Source organism: Lagopus muta, chromosome 4 (genome assembly GCF_023343835.1).
Source record: "Lagopus muta isolate bLagMut1 chromosome 4, bLagMut1 primary, whole genome shotgun sequence".
In the NCBI taxonomy this organism is placed as follows: domain Eukaryota; kingdom Metazoa; phylum Chordata; class Aves; order Galliformes; family Phasianidae; genus Lagopus; species Lagopus muta.
This window is the reverse complement of record NC_064436.1, coordinates 25,952,052-25,968,755: the sequence shown is the minus strand read 5'-3', so window position 1 is coordinate 25,968,755 and position 16,704 is coordinate 25,952,052. Positions and strand designations below refer to the sequence as shown.

The 16,704-nt window shown below is 40.9% G+C and overlaps 1 protein-coding gene across 1 annotated transcript in view; it reads right to left on the bottom strand.

Annotated features, from left to right (window-relative positions):
- Positions 1 to 12,560, bottom strand: part of BMP3 (bone morphogenetic protein 3) — a 32,722-nt gene extending 20,162 nt beyond the window's left edge. The window contains exon 1 of the mRNA XM_048942914.1: positions 12,493 to 12,560. Coding sequence (XP_048798871.1) covers positions 12,493 to 12,511 — 19 coding nt within the window. The 5' untranslated portion in view covers positions 12,512 to 12,560. The remainder of the gene's footprint in view (positions 1 to 12,492) is intronic.
- Positions 12,561 to 16,704: the final 4,144 nt, after the last annotated feature.

The window sequence follows — 16,704 nt, the reverse complement described above, 5'->3', positions numbered from 1 at the left end:
GTTAGCATCTAAGGTCAGTATAAGCAGATTCCAAGCTTGTAAATCCACCATGCTGCCTCATGTATGCTAAAATGACCCTATAATTCCACTAATAATAAATATCAGTCTTATCATCCAGTACTTTGGAAATGTAACATTCAAAATCAGGGATTATCCTGAATAGATAGAGCTCTGTCTTTTGAGGATGATTTAATCTTCATGACCTTTCTTGCCTCTGAGTTTCCTGCTGTGACTGAGCAGCAAGAGATCAGCTAAGTCCTACTGCTCTGGTCATGCTGTTGGTCTGACTGCTGCAGAACTGGGAACTGTCCTGGTCTTAACAAGACAATGTTCCTGTTTCTCATAGCATGATGCAGTAGACATGTAAGCACTCCAAGTTAAGAATGGTGCATACTTTGGAGATTAAGACATCTGACTACAGGTGTTCAGTCTAGCTGGATGTCTGTGCCCTCCCCCTCTAGTCAAGGTAGGGAGAGGAATAAGAAGAGCTACCCCAGCTCACCCAACAGTAGATGTTGGCCAGCCAGTTCATGTCCATGCCAACCCAAAGACACTCTTGGAGTTGTTCCGCTGTGATGTTCAATTTTAAAGGTTGGAGCAATATTCCTGAGCTAGACTATAAACCCCCCAAACGACCCTTCATATTCAAGGGCAGCCATGCAAATCTTCAGAATAGAGGATCTCCAGATTAGTGCCCACTTTTGAAAAATATAGATCTTGGCACACAAATAGCAGTTTCTACATCTGAAAACAGCATTTGAATTTGCTGATTGAGGGGAGAAAATCTTTCATTAATTGACTTTTCATCACTGCTGGTTTGCACACTTACTGACCTTTGATGAGTTGGCAGAAGCAACACTGCTGTCCTGTCAGCCATGGTTTGTTTTCTTTCCATCAATGTTTATTGCTAAGATATGGATGTATTAAAATATTGAGATGTAGGCAACGTGAGAAAATGGTTTCCTTTAAAATGAATATTTTTGTTTAAATAAATTGTGGTTTGTTAGTTTGGATTCTGGCTACCTCCATCTGAAACTCTCCATGGGCATCTTTTCAGTTCAGTTTCTTAAATAACATTTTACAAACAGCAGTGAGGGCTATGGAAAGAACCTGTGGTTTGGTTTTCAGTAGATATTTTGACACTGGCACTGCTTCCAGAATGGAAATGTAGTTCTGCACTTTTTCATACTATACTTTGTGGCCTGAGATTTGCTCCAAGTGAAGCAGATGGATGTTCTAGCCTGGTTGCACTGATTGGCCAAGTTTCATAGGACCAATGTATTTAGTAATGCAATGAAGTCAGCATTTACCGATGCAGTGTATGTATCTCCCTCTCTGACAACAAACAAACAAACAAACAAACAAACAAAAAACAAAACTAATTTTTAATTGAGAGTGATTTCTTCTGCTTCCAGTTTAGCTCTTGGCTAAAAAAAAAAAAAAAACCTCATTAAATGTTTATCTTCCAAAAAGCAAATGGAGATCTCCTTGAAACAGACAGCTAGCTTTGTTTCAGAAAGAAGAGAGTAGTAGGAAGGCCATGGTGCTACTATGACATTTTCATCAGAAAAAAGGCCAAAAGAAAAGGTCAGATCTGAATCTCTTCCCAGAAAAACTGGAAAGCCTAGACTCAGTTTCACCAACCACGACCTCTGAGCAGATCACCACATACTAGAAACTCTCCAATAGCTGCACTGTGCTCTTGTATAAGAAAGCCAGGAGACTGCTGGGCACAGCAGTAAAAAGGTTCCTCTGGTGCATCTTGCCTGACCTACCTGAGTTCTTTGGACTTGATCAGGGGATGAACTTTATCTTGACTTTAGCCAGTGTTTTGCCTGTCTCTTACTACATTAATGTATTCAAATTAGGACAGTCCCAGCTAGGGAGGTAAAAAAAACTGTTTGACTGATTGGATTCAGAGGGTTGATGTGATGGGACACGTAGCTGGAGGCCAATGATAGCTGGAGTACCACAGAAGTCCTCACTCTGCTCTCAGTTTTTCAGATGCCAGCAGGACTGATCCCAGTTATGCCCAGATGGAAACTCAGAGGAATGAAACACCTACATTTGTCCCTGAATCTCAGTCCATCCAGCCAATGGGCACCCTGATTAGCTCTCCACATTTCCTATTGGTAAAGACAAAAGAGGTCATCTGGAAGGATTAAGGGTTGGGCTTCAATGTTGATGCAAAAGCAGTAGAAATTATTAGTGTGAATGAGATATAGTCTGAGCTTTGTGCAGAAACACTATGTATTTTGCATTGTTAATGGAGATAACTAAATGTGGTGCTAATTTCTTATTTTTCTCCCTCCCTCCTTTTTCTGTCTTGGTTTGCCAAATGTAGCAGCTCAATGGAATAATCATCAAAGCAAGAGAGTGGAATGAAAGCGTACCTGCCTTCCAGTGTTTATAAAAACACGGCAAACATTTCAGTATGATATACTGACAGGCTCCAAATCTCAAAACACTGTCCAGTTTCCTAAATCACTCCTTCTGGGATATCCAAATAAACTCATCTGCCTTTCTGCACAGAGCACAAATCATTTTGCTACAAACGTACAAACCAGGTCTTAGTCTGGAGGGCTGATCTCTACACAAAACAGCTGCAGAGGCATGAAAAGCTACAAAACGAGCAGACAAGCCACATGGGACAAGTTCTGCACACACACCAGTGTGATGATGGAGTGACTCCATCTACTCAGAACCTCTCTGGACTTCCATCTGTGGAGCTGAGATGGGCATTTGAACTACTACAATCTAGTGCCTGTTTTTCCTTCCTTGCTCCCCACTCAGAAGAAAAGGCAGCTTCATTGTAAGAAACCTGGCCTCTTTATTCCTTAGCCTCAGGCACCTTGCAGGCCTCAATCTTAATTAACTTTATTAAAACGACGAGCAACTTTTGTGCCACTGTCAAGGCCAGCCTCACCACCTCCCTTTCAGCAGCCCTTCCAAAATTGCTATTTAAAACCTCCACCAAAACCTTCCAGGCTTCCACTTCTGCAGAGCTGGCCATGTAGCTCACATACCTGGAAGTTCCCAGTGCAGTGATTTGTTCCTCCATGAAGCATTCGGAAATCCCGTGGAAGAGGAAACCACAAAGACTCTTTCTGGGGGAAATGAAATAATTATAGATTTGCATAACAAAGTGATACGAGCAGAATCTGTGCAGCACATGAAAACCAATGCCCCCTATTATCCTCTCCCTACACACGTTCCCATGTACAACGCCATAAAGCTCATAATCAGCACAGGAGAACACTGAACAGCACATCAGCGAGCGCTGCTTGGAGTTGTAGTGCAAAAGGATGAGCTGTCTCTCTTCCTTTTATTGGGGAGAAAGTTATGCTCCCTCTCATTAAATTTCCTGGTCTGGAGATATATACAGAATCTCATCTTTCTCTAGGCAGGGTCACTGGAAAGAACCTCGAGCCAGGCTGCTCCCGTGCACAGTCGTATGCTGCTCTGTTGTGCTCACCAGGTGGGGTGTTTGCTCAGGTGGCCAGCAGCAGCCCTCCCGTTGGAGGTGCCTTCCCAGCATAATTTCTTCTCTAGGGCCCAGAGATCACATGTTTCTCTCATCACAGAGAACTTCTGTGGGATCGGTAATAACTCTGCTTGGAGCCGAGCTGAAATAAAACATGCCTCCAGCGAACAATAGCCAAATAACAAGAATGATGTTTTTTCTTCTTGTAAAGAGCATGTACTGCACACAGGGCTAATCTGCATGGCTTCAGTATGTTCAGCACCTGTGTTTTTGTTTTCTTTGCAGCGGGAACAGTGGCTTGGCCTGTGTTGCTTGTCCCTGCCTGCCTTGCAGAGAATAGCCCAAAGGTTTTATTCATTTTTAATCTGATTTCTTTCCTGTACATGAAGAGTTGGAGTTCATGGAGGATTTTCCCCTACAACTTCTTTCTCTTGTGGCCAAAAGGAGAATATCTGATGACCAAATGGTATGCTCCTTGGAGGTCTTGTTGTTGTTCACATGAGATAGGGGTCAACTATTGAGGTGGTACTGCACCCTCTGCTTCCTTCTTCCAGCTGTGAAGAGACACCTGCATTGGCACGGCTGCAGCTGGAACCATGAATCGGAGAGTTCAGGCAGAGCTGCTGCATTTTCTGAGCAGACACTTTACTGTGAGCTGTAAACTTCAAACGTGGGGCTCAGTTCCCTCTGCTGCGTGGGTTCTTTGTCCAGCTGGACTTTCATGAAACTGCTTTTGGTCTGGGAATGCAAAGGCTTTCATTTAAAACAATGTTTCATCTAAAACAAACAGAAAAAAAATCTAACCGTGTCAAAGTTGTGATACTTAAAGAACAAAGAATTTCGTTTAAAATGACTTTTTTTTCCTTTTTCTTTTTTTTTAATTTTCTTTTTCCTCAAAGCATTGTATTTTGTGCTTAATCAGAGCTCTTCTTGTGATCCTGCTTGTGGCTCAAGATGGAACTGTTCACCACTGATCTCATACTACTTGTTGGCTTCACTCTATTACCCAAAATAACAACACTACATTCTCTGAGCCAGCAGGAAAGACCAAAGGCCCATACTTCACATAAAAAAGAACAAAACTATGATTTTAGCTATATGAAAGAATCTAAAACTTACACAGACCAATCATAACTGGTATCTGTAACTCATTTACACAGTTCATTGAAAAAAACAACAACAATGATACAAAAATGCAAGCCAAATTATCAGTATTTGGGGACAGATTTCTTCTTACAGCAGAGGCCATTCCTTCCACTTGGGAATGGCAAAGGACCATGACATAACTAATGATCTTTCATTTGTAATAACAGCCCAGAGTCCTTGATTTTGAATGTTAGAAAAGACACGACACCAGGAGATAAGCTCACTAGCAAGGGTGGCTGGTAAGGAACCTCATCAATGCTGATTCCACATCAGAAACTGCAGTCCACCTTTTGCGTCAAATAAGGTTTCTCTCTTCGGTCAGAAGTTGCACTGAATCACAATTCCAAAGCACCAGCTGTAAAAGATTAATATATCTTGACAGCTTTTCAGTTACCTGTCCTTAAAGATGTACAGTGCATTGGTATTTTCTCTGACCTGAAAATATACAAAGTCCCGTTGGCCCACATTTCCTTCCATTTTCCTACAATTAGAATCATAGAATTGTAGATATAGGCATAGCAGTCACTTACACTTCTGTATGTTAGGATCAAGACTATTGATCACCAAGGTGCTCAAAAACGAAGCTGAACTTCTGAAGTTGAAAATGTATTTGTACTAGGCTTTGCTTCACTTATTTGTTCTCTTATTTTCCTTATAATATTGCTATGACTCTGAGATGATGCTCTCCAACTCTCCAACATAGGTGTTTTAACATTATGTCACAATCTAGTCAGACTGAGAAAAAACTGCCAACAATTCATTTGTTGAGAAGAATGAAAAATATAACTCACGCCCATTTCACCAATTTTGCATTCCATTAGCTTTAATCTGAGCATTTCTTTCTCTGCAGCATTCAAGAGGCAAAACCAAACATTTTCAGAATGGGTGCTATGGGATAGAGCTCTCTGCATAAAAGTGCAATGGTAAAAGGTTTTATTCTCTTTTGAAAATGGCAGAACTTCATAGTGTTGAAAGTTTTATGGGAAAGCAAACAGGGCTTCTGAGTCTCTCCCACATTATTGCAGCTTTGAAGTACCAACTTTCACTCTGTAATTGTTGGAACGCTCCCCCCGCTCACAGAAAATGGATCTTTAACATGCCAACTGCTCAAACAGAGGCTCTTGCTGCCTTTGCAATGGGAACACACTTGTGATGAGGCTGGTAGATAAACCCCATGGTACACCCAGCAGGTTTGCTTCCATCTTTTTCTCTTTTCTGAGCTCCCTCTCTTGTTCTTCTCAGAAAGTCACAGCACTTAGTCCAGGACAGATCGTCAAAATCATCCAGACACTTGAATAATAAGGTGCAGGGACTTGCATCTAGCCCTTTTCTGCCTTTGTTTCCTCTTCTTTCACCTCCATGCCTGTTCTATTTTCTCTGTAGGTATTTCTTTTGTTTTCTGCAAACTCTTTCTGCTGCTTAGCTTTGTGCCATTCTCCAGCAAACAAATGGCTCCATTAATGCTCTACCACCTGGGTCATGAAAATACAGGCTCATACTCAAGTGCTCTGGGAATAAAGGAGTTCCTTGGGACACCTCATGGCTGCCCATACTTCTGGTAAGTTGCTACTAGAACAGCAACCAGAACAGGAATGGAAGAAAAGCATCCATACTTGTATCACAATCTTAGAGCAGGCCTGATGACCACATGAGGCCCTAGACTTGTTTCTAGCTAAACGCAGCAAGAAACAGCAACTGGACCATCACCTGGTCAAAGAGAAGGCCTGACTGCAAAGACCAGGCAGCTGAGTCTAGCCTGGCTACTAAGTCTAGCCAAGCTGAAACCAAAGAGGCAGAGAAATCTTTCTCCAATCAGTTTGACCCATGCTTCTCAAAAGATTGTTCTGTACTTGCAAGTGTTACAGAAAAGCCAAAACCAAAAGGACCTCCAAGAGGACTCAGGCTGGTACTCTGCAACCCATGGTGAGGGGACGTAGCACACACACAGACACTTCTTGAAGTGACTGCTGGCATGCATGAGTCCTTCACGTAGACAATAAGGAGCTGCTGATTTGTTGCAGATGTTCTGCAGCTGCAGGAAGTTAGATTGGTGGCCCTTTTTCAATGCAACCAAACTTTTAGGTATGCATTTTTGAATTTCTAACAAACCAACACACTTATTTTGAAATGCATATAATTTGATATTTTGTACTGTTACTATTCATACGCAACCATCTTTCATGGGAAGCACATCAAAGAAAACATCATCTTAGATCTGTTCTGTACAAACCCAAACAAATTATTGCCCAGCTTAGTTTATGTTGGTTTTGAGAGTAACCAAAGCCTGGGTGTGTTTGTCACATTCAATCTATAATCCAAAGAATTCAGCTGTGAAATGTAAAGCAGTGCAGATAGCACCAAAGGAATACAGTGGATTTCTTAGAGAAGAAAGCTGTCTGTAGTGTTATTACCCATTCAGCTCTTAACAGAAAAGACAAAGTACACGTGGCAGTTTAATCAGCTTTCAACCAGGGCTGAAAATGAGATGTCTGGGTATGATACAAACAGATGAAGGCATTTTATTTGTTTGAATTCAATGACTATGTAAATAAATGGTACAGACCAACTTACCTCAGCAATAGCAGTATTAGACACCTTTATACGTGTAGGCAGTTGAAGACAATGTTGTGCTATCAACAGCACATGACAGTCACACATTCATTCAGTATATAGCACTACTGAGGCACAAGTATTCTCCTTTTTTTTTAAATTCAATTGTAAATTCTTCTGACAATCCACTTAATAGAATAAAATCTTATTCTGCATTCTATCCTGCCAGTAATTGCTGCAGTTTCCGGTTCTGGGTGGAAGGAAGGGCAGGGAAAAGGAGGAGGTAGAAGAGAAATCTTGCTTTGGAGACCTTTCACTTCGATCAGTCAGTTCAGTGTCTGATTTGTACCTGTACAAGGGAAAGGCCCAGACATGCTCAGTCATAAACGCAGTCAGCTAGGCTGATCCTGACAAGGACAAAACCAGCTGTGTTAACAAGGGGAATAGCACATCTGGAAAAAACTGAAACATTAGCTTCATATTGATGCAGATGCTATTTGCAATCAGACACAACAGTTTAGCAGTTAAACTTCATCACATGAAGAACAATTAATGCGCTGCAAAAAAAAGACATTTACATTGGAATTCACATCTGTTATTAACCCACCATTTTTATTCTTGAAGAGCACTTCTTCTTTAATCACTTTGTAATTTGGACTGGAATATGAGTGGGTGAAATTTTTATACCGGTTGTAAAAGCTGTGAAAATATCAAACAGAAATGCTCAATGGAAGTCATTCTTCCAGCTTAATGGGCAGGTTCTTACCTCCCTGTTCATGTGGAGTAGTTCCTGACTCACAGGTTCATTGAGGAGTACAAGTTTGTTCTATTAAAAAAGCCTGTCCTGGTGTACCCTGCTATCTGATCTCTGGCCTGGTTGTCTGAGGTGCCAGCTGTCTTCTCATCTGTTCAGTATGGGCGTTACCAAGAGATCCAACGTCTGGGTTATAACGAGTGGGAAGTGGTAGTGCTAAAGAACTACTACTGTGACGGAAACGGCTCTGGAGACCACCTGAAAGTGCTTCCCAGACCACCACCGATCTGCAGACCAGATGTGGAAGCTGACAGCTTCCCTTTTGGATCTCTCTGGAACTCTCCTACAGCCTTACCGCTTTCCTTTCTCTTGTTTAAAATGTAATTCTGCTGGTAAAAGGTTTCTGGATGTTTCCTTGTGGGCCAGATACAGAGGGAGGAGCTGAACTTCAGCTCCCCATGGCAAATCACAGCTCTCAGAGAGCTGTACTTGTCAGTCTGAGACTAATGCTAGAGCAAACCATTCAATCAGACAATTGTGGACACCAATTTCCAAAATACAAAGTCAGAAGGAACCATCAGCTATGTCAGATAGAAAATGGACATGCAGAAGTTTCAGCAGTTCGTCAGTCTTACTTCTGCATTGAAGAGCTGGAATTCCATTCTTGTACTTTTGGGTGTTGACCTCAAACCTTTATTTTATTTATCTCCTGACCTCAGATCTTCTGAGTTGTGTACTTGCCAAACAGCCAACCAACAGGCTTAGATTTGTTATTATTTGTTTAGAAACTGTTCAGCTCAGATGCAAATAGCATGATGTGATGGCACCACTCCCATTCCTCACTGAGATACTCACTTGATTCCCGAAATAGTGCTCTGCATTTCAGCTACCGGTCAGATCAAAAGAGGGAAAGGGGAGGAAGTCAGATAATTATTCTTGGCATAAGTAGGATTAGAGAAATTTAGAAAACACAATGCCTTTTATTTTTGTGCCTTCTGCAAGGGTATTTCTTTCCAGTGAGATAGTTTTAAAAGTGCCTTGATTTCCTCCTCTCTTTGAAAGAGCGTGAAATCACAGACTATGCTGTTATGTATAACACTCAGCCTTTTTACACTCTGAACACCTCTGATTAGAACATACCAGTGCACAATGACGTAGAGAAGAATTTACAACACCCCTGTAGAATTCATCCCAGCATCAGTGAAGTCAGTGTGATTTTACCACTGAAGTCGATAGCCCTGGATTGCAGCCAGGTAATGTAAAATGGACTTAGAGGCGTGCTCAGCACAAAGGTATGTCCTTGAGAAAGCAGGCTAATGCAAGCAAGAGCTGCCCTCTGTAACTTTGTGCAACCCAACACTTGGATGTCTGCAGGAAATGAACACGAGGTAGGTGGACATAATTCATTCCTCTTTAACACGGTAATCAGTCAAATTAGTTTGCTCTTTATAGAATTATTTCTATAGACCCCATGTGAAGTACTAAATGTAAGATTTTTACTTGCTGTTTAAGATTATGCAAAAATCTACACGCAAATGCACACATTCTTTTCATTCTACACAGATTATCTCATTTATGCATCTGTCCCGTCCCCAGGACACAACTCGGTTAATGAGACACATCACACAAATGGAGATTGTTCTGCTGGAAAACCACCACTAGAGTAAGAAGGATTTGCTTGACGTTATCTCAGGAGCTGTGGGGGGGGGGAGGGAGGGGGGGAGGAATGTCTCTGCAAAGACTTCCCCACATTCATTAAAAATAAATTAAACATCTGAAAGAGGAAAAAGGCAATTAGCTACTGGATAATGACTTCCTGCATTTTGCCAAGGTTCCAAACCCACTCCTACAACGCTTCCACATTTAAGTCACTGGGAACTTGAAATGTCCACTGAAGACAAGATCAGGGCTCAGATAAGTTTTGTGCTGAGAAACAAATGTTTATTGCCAATAGCTCTTTTGAGGACTTTCTTGCTCGGTGATAAATTAGTTTCTGTCACATGCTTAGATGCTAGAGATGAAACCACTGGCAAAATGAAGTGAAAGTCAGGATGTAAGAGCATCATCTCATCCCCATTTCTTGCTCTAGAATAAATACCAAACCAAACTTCAGCAGGAAGTCCTATTTATGAGTTGCTCTAATCCCAATCTAACCAAACTGATTTTTATTAGCAGAACTACATGTGGCTTTAAATATTTATATTATCCTGAGATGAAAACAGAGTATCAGATGAACAGGATTAAATGCCAAGGACAAAATTTGCAGTGCTCATTTTTTCTATTACTATTTTGTTTGATTCCATGTGTTTTGGAACAAATGGAGCAGTTTTCAGCACGGCACTTAAATATGTGGAAAGCATGAAAGACTTAACAGCGCCCACAGTCCAGCTGCAAGAAGAATGCATCTTGTTGGTTTTTGGTTTTATTTTAACAATGACTTGTCAGTGCAGTGGTATATAACAAGTAGCACACTGTTTGGGAATGCAAGCTGAAATATGCAAGGTGGTTTTTCTTCACTCATCAGCTAATTCTGGTCTGAGCAGATTTTCATTCTGCAGGCAGGCAAGTGCCCTCCCAAAACACAGGAATAAGAATACAGGTTATGGTATCCCTACAGTTTTGGACACCGAGATGGCAGCACATCAAACCACACAGTGCATATAGAACGTCTTTCATCCAAAAATCTTTGGGTCCTTTTGTAAACATGCATTAAACCACTCAACATTCTTGCAAGATGTAAGACAGGCCCCATCACAGCCCATCAGTGGCTGGGAAAGCCAGGGCATGGAAAATGGCAGGCATTTTCATAGAATAATTAAGGTCGGAAAAGACCTCTAAGATCACCCTATCCAACCATCAGCTCATCCCCACCATGCTCAATATATCGTACCCCTCAGTACCACATCTATATGCTTCTTGAACACCTCCAGAGATGGTGACTCCACAGCCTCAATGGGCAGCCTGTTCCAATGCTTTACTACTCTTCCTGAGAAGAAATGTTTCTTAACATCACCAACTTGGATGTCCCTGGGATATGTGTGCTGATGGCAGAGCAGTGATGAGTCCCACTTGCCAGCCTTAGCCAGGAGATGGGATGCTTTGGTTGGAGCCCTGTGGCTACTCACGTTCAAGGAACTAGCTGGCTGTTTTCCCACAGGCAAAATTTTGACAAGGTTACAAACTGGATTTTGGATGATTGTTCTCTTTTTTTCCCCCTTGTTCTGTAGTGGGAAAGTATCTGTGATGGAAAAGGGATTTGGCTTACTCTAAGGGTGGAAATGAAGCAAATCAGGCCTGGACAGACTGGAGAGAGCTTCAGACACAGAACAAATTGAGGGCTGCCAATCATTGTCTGACCCGAAGAAAGAAGCTGTGTATCTCCAGGGTAAGTGCTTTGTTGTCCCAACAGGGTATTTACCAGCAAAATGAGGGAGAGAAAACACAGTGTAAGGGTGTTTATGCTTGTGCTGGCCACCTTTGATCCCATGGGATTGGGTTATGCTGCCCTATTCTTTCTTCCCCTCAGGATAAGGATTGGTTCCTTGATTCAGCTCTCTGCTTTTCTCTTCCCACCCACACATACACCAAGATAAAACCATTCCCTATAGCAGACTGGGACTTCAGTCAAAAACTAATTATAAACAATAACGGCTCAACAGCTTGTTTCAGTTTGTGGTTCTGTGAATTTGCGATGCAAACTCTGGCTTCAGCCCCCCTGCTGGTAACACACAGACCAGCTTCCTGAAGCAAGGCAGCAGCAGAAAGCTGCAAACAAGAGCAATAGGGGGACGCAGAATAATGAAGAAGAGCAGAAATGAAAATAAACTCCTTCAATCTGTCATTGTCTTCCTCTCTAGCCTCCAGGAGTATGGTCGTGATCTTTCTAACAGCAGGGGGAACCTGGCAATCTGCACATGTATGCCAAAGTGGCAACAAACGTGGATGGGATTTGATCTGTCAGTCCTTCCACTGCTTTCTAGTGCAAACAAGGCCAACACCTCAGTAGGATATGATGCTGTGTAATGCAGCACATATCCCTGACTCCATGCCAACTGTGGTTTCATAATAAGACACATGTCACAGACCTCTGGTTCCACAAGATCAAGCTACTTTTTCCACCTAAGAAACTTAAAGATGCTGAATGTTGCTTTTCTTTTAAACCTCAAAGAAACTGGAACCAAACTAATAGTATTTTGCTGAATGATTGCCAAGATGGGGGTGAGATTCATTATAATACTTTGGGTAATCAAGGCTGCTTGGTTTGTCCACAGCTACTGTGCACAGTAGCCATTTTTGATGATTCCTTTTTTTTTTTTTTTTTTTTCGCTTGGTCTCATATGCTATGTTGTCAGTGCTGGATTACAACCCAGTAACACCCAGCTAAACTCATAATTATCCTCCACACTGCTTGTAAATCAGGAGCAATGACAGTGAACTCATACATAAAATTGATAGAAACCAACATAAGACCAGTTCATGACCTTGCACTGAAAGGCATAGCAAGGAGGTGTGTGCTAGTGGCAAGCTTCACCTCATTGCCTGGGAAACATGTACTCACACTGGACAAGAAAGAGCATCACACAAATCTCAGTCCTGAAGGGTAGGCTGGATGCACCTCTGGATCTCAGGGAAAGGCGATTCAAAGCTGTCCACTGCAGACTGGTAAGCAAAGAGATCACAAAAGCATTAGGAAAAAGTATTCAAGAACAGAAGCTCAATCTGGAGCCCTTCAAAGCCATGTGTTTTCTAGGCTTGAAATAACCAAAGCCCTGTCTAAGGTGATTCTGAGAAGCATGGGTTACATCCACCTCTTTACAAAAAAGGCAGACATTTTTGTGGAGGAAGTAAGAGAGAGAAAAGCTTTTCAAACACATTTGATTAGCAAAATAACTCATTTAAGATGGCACAAGACAAGGAACACTTGCAAAGCAACTCTGTTACACAAGAGTTGGATTTTCCACAGTCAAAAGATGTTATCATCCTGCAGTTCAGTTTTTCAGCCTTCTTCTTGACAGAATAATAAGAAACTCTAATTTTCTTTAAAAAAAACAAAACAAAACAAAAAAACACAATAGAAAACGCAATTATCTATGTTCTCAGCTACAGCTGGTACACATCTCTTCTGCCTATGCTTATTGGTAGCTGCTTCATAGTCCGTAGACAGAGCACATTTATTTACAAACACATTCTCTCAGCCTGGGTATCCTACAGGCAGCATTTACATTTTATCAAAGCCAAAGGACTTCGATTGGGACTCAAATTTCAGTCCTCAGTTTTCACCTCTGGGCACAAGGGTTCTTTATGGGACCTTAACAAATTCAAAGAAATGTTTCTAGGCTCAGCAGGGAATGAAAGGATACTAAGTTTACTCCCAGGACAGGAAGATACAGATATATGTAGTCATTGATCTAAGAGAGCATGTCATTTCTTAAACACATCTTTGAGTGCAAAAAGTTTTCTTTGTTGAGTTTGGACTGAGAACTACAAGTAGAAAATCAAATGAGAATCACTACCTATGATTAGACTAGATTAACTTAGTCATTTTTTTTTTCCCCCCAAACTTAAGGATTCTGTAATTCTAAGTTTTATAAGTCCTTAAAAACTTTGCAGCCTTTCTGCAGTTCACCTTGACTCTCTGTCTCCTGTAGCACTGTAGGCTATGAGCTCCAGTGTGTAGGTCCAGGTGCTGTTGCTCTCAGTGGCAGACATCCTCAGCACTGAAGCATTTAGAATTATTTCTGGTAGCCAAATTGCTTTTCACGTAGCCTGCCCAGGGCACTCAACACCCCTTGAACTTCAGCTGCACACAGCGTTTGCACTTTGGGATGAAGGCTAAGGTGAATAAGAAAAAGAGAAAGAAAAAAAAAAACAATAACAGGAGAAGAAATTTAAGTCCTCAGGGTTATAGGCTCAATCCCAAGAAATGAGGAAACTACTATCAGGCTCCAGAAGCTTTGCAGTAATCACTCAGAATTTATTATCTTATTAGCTTTCTCTATCTTTAAAAGAATCAAACCACCCAACACATCAGGATTTATGGCCAAAGAAAAGAAAAAGCGTTATCTTGAAGTTACAATGAAGAAGATAAAAAAAGAGGTATGTAATTGTTGAAAGAACAACAGGGTGAATCGTTTATACATATTGTGCAATTAATAATCATTGAAGGCCTGTTGGAAGTTGCATATAGTTGATAGATCAACATAAAAAACTAAGTTCTTGTTCTTCTAAGCATTACTCCAGTTGCATCAATAGTCAGCCAACAAAGAAAGTTTTTTTGTTTTTTTGTTTTTTTTTCCCTTATCTGCCTTTTTCAAAGCATTTTGAGATGGGAACAACAACAAAAAACCCTATAACAATACTGAACTATGGATTTACTGAAACCAGTTACTTACCACAGTAGACAGTGGAGTAAATAATGATCAGCAGTGGGAGGGCAGAAAAGATAACTGAATCTTGCTCTGAAAATTTTCAAGTCTAAGGGAAAGGTTTGAACTGATTATCAGAGGTGAATTTCTATCAAAGGCTGACCTAGAATCAAGGAAAGTGTCACAGCTGAGCATTTGTCTTGTTGCCACGTAGGTTCACTGATTAGCTTTCATCTTCCATTAATGGAAAGCCAGAGACAGATGAAGAACTGGAGAGATCATGTGCCATCATTCAACTAATTGTGTCAGGTGCCAAAGATGGAGGGAAGTGCCAAGACAGTTCCCAAAGCCTGTTTGTTTCTTGCCCAGTGGTTTCTCGTAGTAGGTTGGGTGCAGTGTAGGGTGCTTCCCCGGGTCTTGAAAATCCCCCTGGGCACCTACCAACTTTGGTGACACTTCTGAAACTGCCACTTTTAGATGTGTGCCCAAGTGGTGCTGAAAACAATGTTTAAGTTCTTTGTGGAAAGAGAGTCATGATAGGAAGTTCTGAAGGAGCTCAATGGCGACTGGATGGTAAGTTAGAAAAGTAGAGGACAAAGTATTGCACGTCGGTTCAGATACATGTACTAGTGGAGCTGGGCCAGCTACTCCAACATTTTCCCTTTTGAAAGAAGCAGGGTTAACACCCATAAATTAGTCTCTTGATCAAAGTTTGATTAAGCATCTGAGATGAAATGATGGATTTTTCTGAAAGCATGTATTGAAAGCATGCTTAATGTATGCATATATCTCTTCCTGTGGTTTCCTTCAAAGGGTCTTCTTCCTTTCCAACTGTAATCTCCTTAGGCAAAGAGCTGAGTATAGAAATAATTCATCCATAAAACCATGTGCTAAAACTTCTAATTATCACTGAACTGCTGAAAAATAATACACTTATTAAAAAGCAAAACTTTTTTTTGCCTCTAGTATTTTACTTTAGTGGTGTGAGGTAAAGCTGGGGGAAACAGCATAGCAAGTGTCACTTGTTCCAAACTTTGATAACTGTATATTTAAAAGCAAATCTTAAATATTCAGGCACATTTTTAAAATACCACTTTACAGCTCCTTCCTGTTCTACAACCCTACACCTTTCTGCAATTATCCACAGTATTTTATCTGTATCACAGTGAGTTCAACTTTTAAATATACTGGAGGTCTTAAAATGTGTCCATTGTTTAAATCTTAAACAACATATCTTCCCTTCAAGTGACAAAAATCTTAACCAACATACCTTCCCTTCAGCTTTATAGGAAAGGCAAACCTGCCTTGAGAAAAGAGGTCTTCAGAAGAGCCACTCCTAAGCTGATGAGTTCCAAAGAGCTGTTATGAAACAGTCTCAGGAAAGCTCTGGGCTACAAACTATGCATTTAGGATGCAAAAATTACTGCACAATGGGACTTTTGCATGGCAGCATCTGGGTTAGCAATGTCAGTAAGAGATGTGTTTTGCTAGGATTCAGTGTGACCAGATCACACTGCTAAATAGAGAAATCTGCTAAACCTGAAGAGAGTTACTAACAGCCAGTAATGTAAAAACAACATTTTAAAAAGCACTATCTACTTAGTTAGTTTTGATTCAGGCACCATATCTTGCAAACATTTGTACAATCAGTTAGTTCCTTAGAAATGAATATTCAGTACAGAAAAAGGCACTGCCTAGTCTTTTTGCTACTAAAATTTTGATATAACCCATTACTAAACATAGTTAAACTATTGCTGTGATACACAGCAACATATAGTCTGAATGACTTAAATCAAAGTAACTATTGGAAACAGATTGTTTTTGTCTTCAAATCTCAAACATACTATTGATCTAGGAAACTGACACCTTTAATTTAAATATACAACTAGCAACAGAGAGAAGAGATGACAGAGTGCCAGGCAGGCAACTTTCCTATTTTGATCCATACAAGGCAGCAGAGCAGTGTTATTAATAGAGCACAATGGCATACGTACTATTCACATTTCTTATCTCTTCTCTACAATAGAGTCATAGCTTGCAATCTGACTGCAAAACTCAAGAGACACACATGTAGAATGACAGTCAAACATTGTCATCTACTTGAATGTTAAAATGAGAAACAATCTGTAACCAGAGCATCTTTGAAATCTGGGGGGATAAAAAGAATTGGAGGCCCCTGTTCCCCAAACTGCATTAAACACATTGAACATATTGAAGCAGCGCACTGAGAGCTGTACATATGCTTGGGTCAGAGAAAACACTTCAGGAAGAGGCCAAATGAACTGGAAGAGGCTGTACATGTTAAAGTAGGGGGAAAGCAGGAAAAGGAGACAGATGATGAAGGAGAACTTCCTATGGCTGAAGGCTGCTGAGTACATGAAGAAACGGGACAGGCAGTTCGGAAG